Source organism: Bos indicus x Bos taurus, chromosome 23 (assembly GCF_003369695.1).
Source record: "Bos indicus x Bos taurus breed Angus x Brahman F1 hybrid chromosome 23, Bos_hybrid_MaternalHap_v2.0, whole genome shotgun sequence".
In the NCBI taxonomy this organism is placed as follows: Eukaryota; Metazoa; Chordata; class Mammalia; order Artiodactyla; family Bovidae; genus Bos; species Bos indicus x Bos taurus.
The window spans coordinates 10,084,801-10,099,563 of NC_040098.1; the positions used below are offsets into that span (position 1 = coordinate 10,084,801).

General features: G+C 57.4%; 1 protein-coding gene across 8 annotated transcripts in view; it reads left to right on the plus strand.

Annotated features, from left to right (window-relative positions):
- ANKS1A (ankyrin repeat and sterile alpha motif domain containing 1A) overlaps positions 1-14,763 on the plus strand; it is a 169,768-nt gene that overhangs the window by 138,453 nt on the left and 16,552 nt on the right. For all 8 annotated transcript variants that reach the window (XM_027524962.1, XM_027524956.1, XM_027524957.1 and 5 more), the window contains 2 exons: positions 2,765-2,831; positions 7,763-7,869. In XM_027524962.1, the coding sequence (XP_027380763.1) occupies positions 2,765-2,831; positions 7,763-7,869 (174 nt within the window). The remainder of the gene's footprint in view (positions 1-2,764; positions 2,832-7,762; positions 7,870-14,763) is intronic.

Consider the following 14,763-nt stretch of genomic DNA (forward strand, 5'->3'; position numbering starts at 1 on the left):
GGTGACTTGACTTTATTTCAAAAGACACTTTGGAGTCACCTTCCACTTGAGCTTTTCCCACCCTGACTGTGTGGCCTTGGGAAAATAGCTTTTCATTGTTGGCATTAACTAAGTGGACACTGGGCTTTTTTCATCAGTCAGTTGCCCCTCTCACCATGAGCCGGGCCTGGTGGGTAGAAGGGCAGATAGAACACTCTGGATTCCATCCCTCCTGGTGTTTGCTGTGGTGGTCCTCCCACACTCACCCCCTCAGGGATCCCGGCTGGTAGGCCCATTCCAGAGATAAGGACCCAACAGCCAACAAGTAAATGCACTTACTTGTAAGGAAGTTTCCTCACTTTAGCAGCCTACTTTTCTCCTATAAATGCAGAAAAGGAAACAGAAGCCACCTCAGCAGATCTCTGTTGAGTGCCTGCTCTTTGCTCAGGTGTGAGGCTTCTGCCCTGTAATGACCGGTGTGTCATTAAACACCAGGTCAGGCCTTGTAGCCTGGGAATTGGAGAGCGGTTTATCTGGAAGGCAAGAGCTGTCTCCACATATCCCGAAGCGTTTTCTATGGAAGAGCAGGTGACATCAGGGAAAAAGTTTAAATATGTAGAAAGACAAATGTTCTATAACTTGGTGCTTTCTGCAAATGGGGCAAACTGACTGGGAGAGTTAGCCAGGGCCCCCTCCCTGGGATGTCTTCAGTCCCGTTAGACTAAAGTGGTGTGGGAGCCGGGATTGTATGACCTGTGAGCTCCCTGCTGCTAACTCCAGATTCTGTGTCTGGAAGAAGTCTCAGGAAATACCTAGGAACTACTTTACAGACGTACTTGGGTTCAAAGGTGTATGTGGAGCAGTGTCCATTGTAGTACTGTTGAGAAAGAGAGACGATCGAGAATGCCACACGCATGCCCCCTCTTCAAAGACAGGTGAACACTGGCTGACTATATCGCCTCCGTTTAAAAAACAAAAAAAGTGTTCTTTGTGAACTGTGGCAAGAATTCCAAAATGTGGAATTATTATTATTAAGTGGAAAAACCGAGATCCAGAGAAGCGCACTTGGAACAGCTCTGTCGGAGTTGGGGGGTGGTGTGGAGTACATCCACATAATTGCTTACTTGCGAATAGACCTAAGAGATGCTTGAGAAGCAGGGTATGCTGGTTGCCTCCAGGGAGAAGAACTATAGGCAGCTCGGAGACAGCGGTCAGAAAGAGGCCTTTCACTGAATAACCTTTTGCATCTTTTGAATTTTGAATCATGCAAAGTATTACCTGTACAAAAATAAGTAAAAATATGTTTTAAAACTTTACTAGATCAGAGCGCTGTGGACAACAGAAGGGGAGTGGGGAGCAAGCTAACTTTTTATTGAGCATCTACCGAGAGCCAGGTCTTAAGCCAAATGCACTTGAAATGGGCAGGGCCAGAGAAAGGGGTGCTCTGGGGAGGGCTGAGTGGGAGGGGCCTTCTCTTGGAGGGGCGCAGCAGACCTGCTTCCCATGCCAGCCTCTGGGCTGCCCAGTCAATGAGGTTTGCCGCCCCGGTGAGAAGTGTTTCCTCTGCTTTTGCAGAGCTGGGGGCTGGAGTTAATGTGTGCATTAACAAACAGTCAGGGGACTGCATGCCTGCCTGAGCCAGCAGGCATTTCTGTGGTGGAGGAGAAGACCTTCCTGTGCCCTGGCTGCCGGGTAGAGGAGGTGTTTATCCCATGTTGTTCAGCCAGGCTCAAATGTACTGCCTTTGTGTGCCAGCTGGACGCTGGCTGGAGAGTTGTTATTTTTCTGACTGTCAGACCTAAGGCTCCTTACTTGCACTTAGAGGAAAAAGCATCCACGTCCTGGTACAGGAGGTCTTTTTTTCCTTTCTTTAGAAAAAGAGCAGTGAATGAGCTCATTATCACACTACGCTGGGGGCGGGGGCGGGGGGGGGTGGGGGTGGGTGGGGCTCCTCCTCCTGCCCCCGCCTGGTCCTGCCCCTGGCCAGGTTTCCCGGAGCAGGGGGCTTGGATCTAGCTCCGGGTGACCAAAGCCAGATGGCTGGGACAGGTGGTCCACATGGCGGGGAGGGGCGATGCTGGAGACATCTGGCTACTCAGAGACCAGCTCTGTGTGCTGTGATCCAGGGGAAGGACAAGCGTCTGCCCTCTTCTCCCCCCAGTGTGGAGCTGTGTGCAGGACTGCCCACCTCCAGGGAGCAAAAGCTCCTCCGTTTAGGGTTACATGCCCATTCCAGGGCTCTGCTGGTCTGAGCTCTAGAAAATGTCCCCACACCTCAGAGCTGGTGGTCACGCAGTAGCAATTATCTATGAGGTGCTTACAAATTGCCAGGCCCTGCTCCAGGTGCGGTGGGTACAGCCCGGAACAGAGCTGGCGCAGCCTCTGTCCTCATGAAATTTAGATTCTAGCAGGAGCAGTGGAGGGCGCCTGCCCTGGCCTGCTCTCGCACCCTCCACGCGGTCTCCACTGGGTCTGGAAAAGCTGGAGGGTGGGGGAAGTGATGTATAAATTGCCTCGGAAGGGAGGCATTTGGGCGTTTCCAGCAGCTGAGCCCCGATTGTTACCCACTCACTCCCTTCAGAGCACGTCTTTAGACCCTCGGGGGCAGGGGCCAGAGAAGAGCCTTTCTTGACCTGTGTGAGCTCTGAAACCTCGCAGGTCAGTGCTGGACCTTGGCGTCATCTGGAAAAGTCCTGGAGGCCTGTCCCTGCACGCGCTGCTGGTGAGCTGGCAGTGTCTGACGTGAGCCTCACAGCCTGTCTTGTTCCTTTCTCTTCTGTCTCAGATTGAGAAGATCATGAGCTCTATTGGAGAAGGGATCGACTTTTCTCAGGAACAGCAGAGGATCTCAGGTACCGTACCACACAGCCATTTCCCCCGCTGGACACAGCCCTCTTGCTCCCTTCTGGCTCAGACATTTCTCTGACCCAGAGGACAGACGTTTAGGGGTGAGAGAGGTCAGCCCAGACCACGTCACGCTCGCGTCTACACCGCCCACCCAGCTGTGATTTTAGGAGCCATGACTCCTTTGGCATAGAGGAGAGGAAAGTGGACAGAGGCATCTTAGGCTGTCTGTGAGGAAGCTCCGTTTTAAAAAGGGAACGACTGTCACTGTTATTTTCCTGAACGTGGGCTTTCTCTGGTTGGCTCACGGGGGCTGCTCCTTGAGTTGGCCCCAGCCTCCCGGGCAGCTCTGCGTCTCCCCGGGAACGTGGCTTGGGCCCTCCTGACCCATGACGGTGGCAGTGCCCTGGCGTGGGCTCTTCACCTGATCGCCTGGAAGGGCTAGATTTGCTGTTCCCTCCTCGTGTCTGTTTCTCCATTTTTCCATTTATTCACCATGTTCACTTCAGAGCACTGTTACTTGGGTTATTCTTTTCATTTCAAAGCCCTGCAGGTGAGCTCTACCTGCCTTTGTTTGAAACAAAGGCACTAGGGAGGCCCTACCTGAACTGTTTTCCTTGGCGATAGAACTATGGTTACGCAGCTTGCTCATGAGGTGACATTCTTACGGTGCCTCTCAGAGCACCTCTCACACCCTCCCCTTAAGCCTCTGAAGGCACTTTTGCCACCAGGGCACCTGGGCGGACAGAAGCTGAGGAGCTGGCCTCTTCCCGTCATCAGGGAAGGCTCCCTCTGCACTTAAGGGGCGGCTTCCTTGTTCAGTCGGGAGGCTGTTTCCAAGACTGCCCTGTGAGCCCAGAGTGGAATGGGCCGTTCCCGCATGAGCCCCTGGCCCTGGCAGGAAGTCCGGTGGACGACGGGGCAAGCATGAACCTCAGCGAGGAAGCTGCTGCTGAGGCCACGGGCCTTGTGGGGAGCCTCGGCCCTGTCTCAAAGCCTGATTCTACATGTGCGTGTGTCCAGGGCAAGGTGCTCACTCCCTGTGAGCCCACGGTTTCCTATCGACAACATTTGGATAATCATACTTACCTCTTTTCACTTGTTAAAGTTAAGTAATACATACAAATACTTGAGGTGAAGCGGTGCTTGTTTCTGTCCATGAAACAATTACTTCCTCATACTGAGAAACCCACTGGGTTCCTCGAGCCACCTTCTGTTCAGCAGCCCTGTTTCCCTGGACTCTAGCAGAGAAGGCCCGATTGGGTTGGGTCCATCTTTACCAGTCATGGATTATGCGAGAGGTCTGCACATGTGGCTCTTCTGGCTAAGAGTTTGTGGCTCTGTTTCATGGCACTTTAATAGATACAGTCCAGGGAGCTTAATTGTGGTTTGCAGGCTTTGCCAGGAGCAAGTGTTTATTGGGGATAATGTTTAGGACCGAGACAGACTGTGGCCATTTTCAAAACTGTTCTCTAGGGGCAGCGGGGATGGGTTGGCTGCAGTCAGTTCAGTTGAGGCTGGTCTCCGCTTCCCTGTGCCTCTCTGCGTCTGAGGAGCTTACATCAGTTGTGTATGCTCGAGAGGTTGGCGCAGAAGCAGGCCGTTACCTCTTGGCTTTGGTTAATCGGGAGACGCGACAGCCCTTCTGGAAAACACTCGTTTGGAAGAGTCCTTCTTCTTAGACTTGGTGACAGTGAGCCCTTTCCTTGCCCTGTGTGCCCCACCCTCCAAATCTCACGCCCCATGAACCCACGTGAATGGCGAGAGATGGTCCGGCTACCCACCTAGGTTTCTGGCTCCCAGCACACAGTGTTTTTAGTAGCACTGAGTAGCATCCTCCAGACCCCAGCTTAGGAAAGTTGAGGGTGAGTACACAAAGGTGGCCACCTGAGCAGAGGGTGCGTCCACCCGCACTGCAGAGTCCCAGCCTGCAGTGTCTGTGGGGTGGCCAGACTGTGAAGGGTGGAGTGGGGCTCTGGTCTGCCCGTAACCTCTGTCTGATGTGTCAGAGGGGACTTTCCCCAGGACCTCAGAGAGCACCAGCCTTCAGCTAAGCCCTAACCAGATTTCTTCTTCATTTTGAATGATCAGTGTCAGATTCCAAACCATCCTTGGTTTCTGGATCTAGGAGAGGAGACCTGGGCTCAGGGGTCACCGTCCCAGGAGGAAGAGCAGACTCGCAGGCAGGCAGCCCTTAGCTAAGCAGGGCGTTGCCTGCTGTGACTGGTTTTGCAGGGGATCGTGTCCTGAAAGCCGAGACCCCAAGATGGTGCTTGAGTCTAACTCTTATTTTGGGCTGTGGGCCCCTGAGTGTCTGGCACTAGAGCTGGTGACCTGTATCCCGACGGGCCTGTTTGCCAGCTTGTCCCGCTGTCAGGAATCCAGGGAGGGCAGGCCTTCCCCGGCCCAGCCCACTCTGGCTGCTTTCACCAAGGGCCTGTGCTGTTCAGCCAGTGAAAGAAAACGCTTGACTTTGTTTTGCTGCCATCAGCTGTTTCAGTGGTTGAGTAGGTGTTGAACGTGGGCTGCTCCAGGGGCCCTGTGTCCCGGGAGAGCAGCGGGCCAGCCTGCTGGGGGCAGGTATCTCGCAGCACGTTTAGAGGGTGGCGTGTGGTCCCCGGGTTTGGTCTCCGCAGCTGGACTGGAGGTTTGGTCCCAGTTTCCACTTGTCCTTAGAGTCCCCGGCCGTGTCCTCCTCCCCTGATTTTCACCAGCCTGCTGGGGGCCTGGCGCTTCCCTGCTGGGTTCTCACAGCCTGGAGAGAAGTCACTTCCTAAGTTGATTGGTGCACTCACCCGAGAACTCTGTTGTCCTGTCCTTATTGTGTCACCTGTTTTTGTGATACCTCGTGGCTTATCTTCTTGGCAGAGAGGCACAGCCATTCCTGAAATGATGGGGTCGGGGGGTGACTTCACCTATAGGCTGTGCCCTCAGGAGAGTGTCACTCCTCTGTCCCCTGTCTGGCTGTCCTAGAAACTATCGGCCAAAACTGTAGGACGTTCCTTCTCTGTTCTCCCTGATCAGCTGTCTGCAGCCCCTGGAGCTGGAGGTAAAGTTCGGCCGTCTCTGGCTTTCGTACATGTACACATTGGCCAACAGCTGATCCTGGAGGATCTGTTGGGAGAATCCGTCCTTTTGCTCCCGTGCTGGTTGCTGCTGTCTCCTTCTCCCTTGGTGGCAGCAGCAGCAGCAGCTTCTGCTGAGATGTCGGATCCCTGATGTATTTTCCTGAGCGTGGAAGGGTGGGGGAGGGGAGGGGAGGAGGGGGAGGGCCAGACGTAACGAGAGTGAGCAAGGACTGTAGAGCTGACAGCAGGCAGTGTGGAGCCCAGGAGCCTTTAGACAAAGCATTCTGCTGCGGTTCTGGACGCGCGCACAGCCACCAGCAGCAGGCGGGACTACGGCTGCCTGGCCAGGGGATTACGAGCAGGAATGAATCAGCGGCCGGGGGACACTTGATTTCACAGGCACTCAGAAGCCCGCTGCCGAGGTTCCTGGAGCAGACGGCCCCGCTCCGGGGCAGGGGGGCCCAGGCCGCCCCCAGACTCAGCATCTCGCAGAGCTGCTACCGTGCATCGGGAGGCCGGCTGCCAGGGCCCTGACCACCATCTGTTCTGCAGAGGACAGAGGAGGGGGAGCCTGGGACAGTGGGTCACCAGGGTCTCCTATCTAAACCAAGCCACTTGGCCTGCCCACAGGGCAGAAGGTGCTGGGAACACCAGAATGACTTTCACCGCGTCAAGACTTCTCCGGAGGTGATGTTTTTGTAGTTGGTTCTCCTTTTTCCTTCTTTCATCTCTTCTTGCCCACGAGAACCGGAGAAGTAGATGGGGTTAAGGTGATCAGCTCAGAGCATCCAAGGTCTTCCAGGAAGGGCTGAACTTTTTTCCCCCCTGCACTGGCAGGCTCCCAGTCCTACCGAGGAGCAGAGCAAATGAGGTCCTCCCTTTCATATTCATCCTCAGAGGAGGGAGGCAAGCCCCGGAGACGCTGGGAAGACAGCTGCTGCCTTTATCACTCGGCCAGAGACAGAGCAGCACCGACCGGGAAATAGGCTCGCGCCACTCAGATGACAGAGGACCGCTGCCTTTCTCTGTTCTGTTGAGCTGGGTTTTGTCTTCTTTAGCTGAGAACTGGATCTGCCCGCCTGCTTTCCACCCGAGCAGGCTAGTCACGGGAACAGCCACCGTCGGAAGAGGAAGATGAACGCCCAACCCCCGCCGCCCAGCCCCGCCCGGGAAGGCAGCCCCGCGGACAGCGACCTGCCCCGGGAGACGGCCCGCTCCCCGGCGGCCGGAGTGTAGTGGGGTCCCGGCCCCCAGCCCTCGCCCATGTGCCCGCCCGGCCCGCGCCGCCCTGAGCCTCTGCGCACGAAAGCCTGGTGGCCATGGTTTGCTTGTTCCGGGACTGCTGGGGGAAGACAAGTAAAAGTCTCCTTTCTCCGCGGGCCGGGGTCCTGCTGCTTGGGCTGCATGCGCTGGCCGCCCCGGGGCCGGGCCGGGCGCGGAGCCCTCGCTGTGCCTGTGTCCCTCCGCTGCATGAAGAGGCGCGCTCGCCCCTGACTGGCCTGGGCTGCAAGGTCGTGGGACTGGTCCCTCGTCCCCCGCCCCTTCTGGGGCCCGTGGGGACGGACTTTGTGAAATTCCTGCGTGCAGGCGGACGAGCGCCGACCCGGAGAGCCTAGGGGGTCAGCTCCCCCGGCCCCCCGGGCCGCCAGACCCCGGGGGGCGTGGGAGTGGGCGGCGGCCGCCCGGTGCCCTTGCGCCACCCGCGGAGGAGGGGCCGCGGGCCCGGCGCTCGCCTGCCTCCGGTCCCGAGTGTGGCTGCTCCGTGGTAATGACGATGGTGTGGCAGTGCCATCTGTCTTCCTCCGAGTGCCGCTGCTACCGCCTCAATGGTTTCTCCCTTTTCAAGCGTCTGCCGATTCCTCTCTCGTCAGGTGCGCGGCCGCTGGAACAGAGCGTCGGGGAGTGGCTGGAGGCCGTGGGGCTGCAGCAGTATGAGAGCAGGCTGCTTCTCAACGGCTTTGACGATGTCCGCTTCCTGGTGAGTGCCCAGCCCTGGGGGAGGCCGCTCCCGCACCCCAGGCCCCGCTGGAGGTGGAAACTGTACGTAGACCTGTGTCCCAGGAAGAGGGGCCGCGCGGCTGGACGCGGCGGTGGCGCTGCTTTGTCAGCACTGCTCTGGGCACACCCTGTCGGGAGGACTCTTTGCAAGTTCACATCGGAGAAGCAGTGTCCCTGACACATCCCTTGGTCCACTCCTGTCTCCCTCTCAGATCCCGGGTCTCAGATCCCAGCCAGATGCCAGAAGCTCCCTTTGTTCCCCAAAACTTTACTGTCAAGCCTGTGGTCACTGAAGTCAGAAGGTCTCTGGCACGAAGGCCTGGTAGTGGGCTGGTGGCCTCATGGGTGGCCCAGATGGGAGGCTGAGTGGGGGTGGGAAGGATCGGCTGCTTTACTGAGGTGTAACTTTGCATTCTCTTCTTGCAAAGCACAACAGCTCAGAAAGAAAGAAAAACCCAAGTATCCTCTCTGTGGAGCAGGGGCCCACCCGGACCCTGGGTCCAGACCCAGGGCTCCCTGTATAGGTCCAAGAAGCAGCTGTGGGCGGGGTGCCCATGCCTGAATCTCCTCGGGAAGCCCTCCCCTAGGTTGAGCGCAGTGGTGGGGACAGAGCTGACGCGTCCTGTTAGCACTCTGGGTGCGGGGAGGTGCTCACTGACTCTCCCAGCAGCCCTGAGATGTGCACTCACATCTCCATCTTCATTTTCCAGACCCAGAGCAGTGGAGTGTCTTACTCACGCTCACGTCTCTGGGAACTGGGGAGGGTAGGACATGAGCCTGGCACTCCGGGTCTGAGGGTCCTGCTTCGCTGCCACGCACACGGCCTGTTTCTCACTGGTGGCTAAGGGGAGTGGGAGTGGTGCCTTTTAGATGCTTGAAGTCGCCTTCTTGCCCGTGCTGTGTTGGGAGCTGGTTTGAGGTTCCTTCCTTCCTGGTGGGCCTGTCCCGCCTCTCACGATTTCCAGGGTGCAGTCCCGAGTGGACACTGAGGTGCCTCCGCTCCCTGAAGCAGATCCCTGACCACGCAGCCCCCTCGGCCGCTGTGATTGACGGTGGTGGTCAGTGGACCCAGGGCTCCCCCTGCCCTTTACTGTCCAGAGTGGGTCTCTGTGGGGCTCTCACTGACGGGGTGGCATTGGGCACCTCCCAAGTAGTGGGCCACCCAGGGAGCTGGCCCAAGGCACCGCGGGGGACCCTGACTGGGACAGCTCACCCCACCAGGTTGTCTGTGTCCCAGGGCAGACAGCGAAGGCTGCTGCAAGCCACCCTTCCCAAGCCAACTTGAGGCCAGTTATTTTTCAGCTTTTAAAAATACTAGGTTTTAAATAGCTTTTTTTTTTTTTTAACTTGAACTGAGTATATTTATGGTTCTTATAACCTAATCCCTGACTTACCAGGTTCCTTGGGGAAGGCCAGCAAACCCAAAACGGAGGTGAGTGTTCAGCCAGTGAGTGAGTGCACCGCGCCCTTGGTGCCGGCCGGTGAGGGGCCTTGCGCCTCTGAGCACGGCCCTTCCTCAGACTGGCCATCAGGTGGGCGAGGAAGGGTGGCCGTGGGTGTCCCCTGCCTGTGCTGGGGGATCTGAGAGGCTGAGCTCCTGACTGCTCACCCCTCCTCCTACTGGTCTGGAAAGGCTAAGGTGCCCATTTCTTGAGTATAAAAACCCCGTTAAAACTGCTTCTCTGCCCCTCCTTGTACTCTGAGCAGAAAGGAGCTGGGCAGGCACCTGGGGAAGAAGTCTGGCCCTGGCCCAGGCATCCACGCATGATGCGGGGCCTCTGTCGGAACACACCTGTTCCCTTTGGGGAGGGGCTCATTGAGGGAGGCCCGCAGCTCAGTTCTTCCAGGGCCTTCCAGGCTCCTCCTGCTGCCCTGGGTGCGAGCCGTTCCCCTCTGTCCTCTCAGTTCCGGAGGGGCGGCTGGCAGGCAGGAAGGCTGATTGCACCTCAGTCTAGCGCATGGCTTCTCAGGCCTTCAGTGGCCTGAGTGGCCATGCACAGCATCCTGGGTAATTGCATGTAAGTTGCCAGATGGGCTGCAAGGCTAATTAAGTTTTCGTAACCAGAAAAGGGAGGAAGAGAACACGTAAGAAGGGAGTGTTTTGTTTAGAAACATTCCCTCGTTGCATATGGTATAACTTAAACTGCGTTAGCTGGTGGCATTATCCCTGTGTGATTTGGTTTTCAGTAGGTTGTAAATGTTTCTCTTCATTGTGAAATGCTCTGGAGACTCTTCTGCAAGATTCACAAGTGGCTCCCAGGAAGCCAGCCAGGCTCTAGATGTAGTAGGAACGTCTGAGACCAAGGGCTGCTATGGAATCTCCCTGTGATGGGGTCCTCTGAGTTGTGGGAGGAGTCTAGGGCATTTGTGAGAGTCACCTGGCTCCCTCTCAGGGTAGAGGGGACCTTAACACCACGTGGTCTTATCGTCCCCTCTGTGCCCGAGGTCCTTCCAGATGACCTCTGCCCTGTTCCCAGTGACGGGCCCTCCCCCTTGCAAAGGCACAGCCCCTTCATGCTCTACGTCGCTCAGGCTGGTTTAGACCCTTCTTCATATTGAGCCAAACCTGTCTCCTTGTGGCTTCTGTCCCTGGGCCCAAGCTTACTTTTGGGGGCCATGCAGAGCGCACTTAGGCCGTGAGCAAATGGAAGACCTCCGTCACGGCCTCCTGGGTCCTGTCTTGTCCAAGCTTCTCTTGGCTTCTCCTCCTGTGATGTGAGACCTGAGCCGGACAAGTGAGTGCTGCAGTTTGAACTTGATTCACACTTTCTTGCCCGCAGTGGGCAGGGGCAGGGGCTGCCAGGCACCCCCAGGGTGACGGGGCTGACCCCGACCCGGGAGCCAGGGCGGGAAGTCCGGCTCACACGTCTGCCAGCCCGCCCACCGCGCTGGCTCGTGCATCGTAGCCAGTTCCATTTGTCTCACCACAAATCTTGTCCACAGGAAATGGGCTTTTTCAGAGAAGGGAGGAAATGCGTTTAATCAGCACGGAAAGAAGGTAATCGGTGGTTGGCGAGTGTGCAGCTCAAGCGGGCTGGTGCAGGTCCGGTATCTGGAACTCGGCCTCACGTCCCCTCACTGGAGTGTCATGGAGTCAGTGGTGGCGCTCCTCCTGCGGGGTCGGGTGGACATTTAGAAAGGTTCTCAGGACTCTGACGTGCAGGAACATTCACCTTGGAGTGCTGAGTGAAGAAGCTGAGACACAAAAATCCGTGTGCAACATGATCTTAATTTTCAAAATAGAAAGCATATCGAAGTGCAGGGAATAAGCCAAAAATGTATTCTACTGTTCGTTATCTCAGGGGGATTATGGCTTTGTTTCCTTTTTGAGAGTGAAATAGATTTTCTGCGTTTCCTACAAGGAATGGCTTTGAAATCAGCTAAGCAGATGCTGTAGGCATCATAACGAATTTGAGTCTAGCTGGGAGAACGCGCGCACACAGCACTGGTAACAGCGACGAGTGCTAAGTACTGGGCACGGAGGAGATGCCTCGCTCACCCAGGGTTCACTGCCTGCCGGGCACCGAGCTGGCGCCCAGCCCTGAGGCGGGTGCGCATCAAATCGCAAACAGGGCCCTGGGCCCAGAGGGTGGAGACACTGCCAGGAAGTGGCAGAGCCGGGACACTCGCCCAGAGCTATCTGACTTTGAACCCCTACATTCCCCGTGCCATCCTGGGGGTTTTGTAGAGGCTGCAAGAGCTGGAAAGACTCTAGGGAGAGGCCCCCACTGTCTGTGGTGAGGCTGGCTTGAGGGCAGAAACGGGCAGGACCCAGAGAGGGCAGCAAGGGGGGCTGGGCCTGATGTTGAGGGGCCTCAAAAGCCACTCTCTGGGGGGCCCCCACGATCTCTGAGTTCTGGGTATAGGGGGCAGGATCCTGTGGTTATGGCTTTGCCAGGCAGGGCACCGGGGAGTCAAGATGCCCACTGGACAGCATGGTGGAGTGCTGATCCACCATGGCACGTGGCAACTGATCGAGGCTGGGAGTTTAGACAAGGGGAAAACGGGAAGGAGTCAGCAGCAGCTCAGGCTGGGCTGGAAACAGAGGCTGAGAGGCAGGCCTGTGCCTCTCCAGGGCAGTGCTGGGGCAGCCTCGTGCGCCTCCCGTCGGTTTATTTCTCCCCTCTGCCCATGTTTTCCTGAGGTGCCAGCTGGTGCCACATGTAGGGGAGAGATGGCAGGTGAGCAGGACCAGCCCCTGTGAGTGCTCAAGGCACGAACTTGGCCAGGGTCTCCTTCTGTACTGGCTTCTGTGAAGCTTCCCAGCCAGGTTCCCAGACCCTTAAGCCCCTCTTCTTGCTGTACCCCTGGATCAGCCTCACTGTTCACCCCGGAAGCCAGGCTGTGTCCTTGGGTTTCCGCCCAGGCTTCTGCCGTGGCTCCTCATCCCCTCTGACGTCCCTGCCTTTGCCTCTCCCTGCCCTGCTGTCAGGCTGCCTCCCCGCCTCGCCATCTCTCCAGCCAGCGCTTGGGGAGCTGACGGCTCTGGGGCGGGGCCGTTTCTGTGCCCCCGTGTGTAGCAGGGCCCGAGAGGGAGAGTTTCCTCACCTGGGTCATTGGAGGGGTGTGGAGCTAAGGCTTTGGAAGGAATGCGTTCAGTTCAGTTCAGTTGCTCAGTCCTGTCCGACTCTGCGACGCCATGGACTGCAGCACGCCAGGCCTCCCTGTCCATCACCAACTCCCGGAGCTTACTCCTTTGGAAGGAATATTCTTAGACAAGTGTGGATCCTGCCTCCTGTGCTAACTCAGTTCTGTGGTCACTTAAGAACTTAGCTCCTCGTTATCCCAGGGGCTGCTGCTTCCTTGTCTTGGCAGAGCCCTTGAGTCTTGAGACCAGAGCCAGGTTCCCTTTGGGCCCCTTCCCAGCGCTTGTGCTCTCTTGCTCCCCCAGAATTACCCAGAGGGCCAGCAGTTGGAGTCACTTAGCGTCCAGCTCCGTGTGCCCCCGTGTGGCACTGGCCTCTCCCATCCCCTTCATAGTGGCGTTTGAGAGCTGTCTTCACGTCTGTTAATTTAACCAAGTGCCCTGAGGATGGAGTTGGAGTGGTGAACACATCCTGTCCTGTAGCTTCCGGGCCTGGGGTCTCGGGGTGAGCAGCTGCTGGGGGCTGTGTCTGGTATCTCAGCACGTCTCTGTGTTCGGTTAGTTGACCCCCAGGGTGCATGTGCAGGAGTGCAGCGGGCAGAGCAATAGGGCCGTGTGTCCCTGGCAGACATCAGCTATGACTCAGGTGTCCCTGAGGCCCGTCTCGACTCCCAGGCTCCGTGGACAGCACACCCAGGACCCCAGGAGTGTCACTTGCTCAAGGCTGCTCCTCAAGCAGAAGCCAGGTCTCCTGGGCCCAGAGCAATACCCTCGCCTCGCACTCTGGTGCCCTGTAGCCCCCTCTCCCAGGTAGATGCTATGGCTGGAGACCATTCTGTCCGCACTCTGTCAGGGCCAGTCTACAAGAGGCTGGGGTAGGAGCTGGTGGGGCTCAGGCCCTGGGGACTTCCACCCTCAGGGAAGCTCCAGGGCCTCGGGCAGCTGGCTGAGGCCACAGTTGAGGAAACTGGACAGGGAAAAGCTTAGGAGAAAACATGGGCAGGGCCTAATCACCTGCCCTGAGAAGCAGCTGGGAGTCAGGAGATCTGGGTTTCCTCCAGGTCCCTTGCATGATTTCAGGCAGGTTACTCTGTACCCCCGCCCCATCCCTGTCCCACAGGATCTCACTTGACTGCTTCCTTCTTCTTTCTGCACGTAAGCTCTGAAGACAGCACAGCATTAGCTGTGGTCACCCAGAGCAGCCACTGAGACTTTCCATGGCCGAGTGTGAGAACTTGAGGTGGGAAGGTGGCAGAAGCAGAGATCAGCTTTATCCTCAGACATGCGAGGTGAAGCCTGCTTTGGGTGGTCTTGGATCCAGGCCCCTTGACTCACTGACCTGGGTCTGCACTGGTGACTTGAAGTGCTTATGGCATCTTGACGTCAGATAAGGCCTTGGCAAGGCAGACATTCAGGGGCGATAGGCAGCAGATGGGCAGGAGGAGACTGCGCCTGGATCAGAGAGAAGGGGGGCCCCGGGGCCTTCCTGGGAGAACAGGGCCATCAGGGGTGTGGCTTCCCTCCACCAGGGAGGAGAGCCATCCCTGACAGCCCTCCGCCGAGACTGACCGGGGAGACGGCCTCTGGCCTCCGGATGTAGGAGCCGGTAGCTTCTGCGCTTCATCCTCATCTGAGAACTAGTTGCTTCTGGTCACCCTTGGTGTTCTGTGCCTCCAGCTGAGGACAGGGCTGGGCAGGGTGGGATGGAGGTCAAGGCTGAGCTGCTCCTGCTGCCGAGGATGGCGAGCTTTTTGTAGGGCACCCATGAGCTGGGGACGGCGTCAGTCTGGGAAGTCTTGTGACCACGCCCCAGGAAGGCAGGGGTCGGCGAGGCCAGGCAGCGGCGAACAGGTGCACACAGGAAGAGCTGCGGAGTGCTGGTTCCTGCCAGCAGGTCAGCGCTCAGCGCCAGGAATTCGTTACTTAACCTGCATGGACTGGTGGCTTTGTTCCTGTTTATAAAGTTCTGACTTTGTAAGGGACTTGAACCCAGTTCTTTGGCTGCACTGGGTCTTGTTGCTCCGTGCGGGCTTCTTCTAGTAGCAGTGAGAGGGGGCTCCTCTCGAGTTGCGGTGTGTGGGCCTCTCGTTGCAGTGGCTTCTCTTGTGGAGCTTGGCCTCTAGGGCGTGGGCTTCAGGAGTTGCGGCGCACAGGTTTAGTTTGTCTGCGGCACGTGAGATCTTCATTCCTGGACCAGGGATCGCGCTGCACGGTGGATTCCCAACTACTTGGACCACCAGGGAAGCCCAGAACCCAGGTCTTACTCTTTTACACCACAGCTGCCTTGCC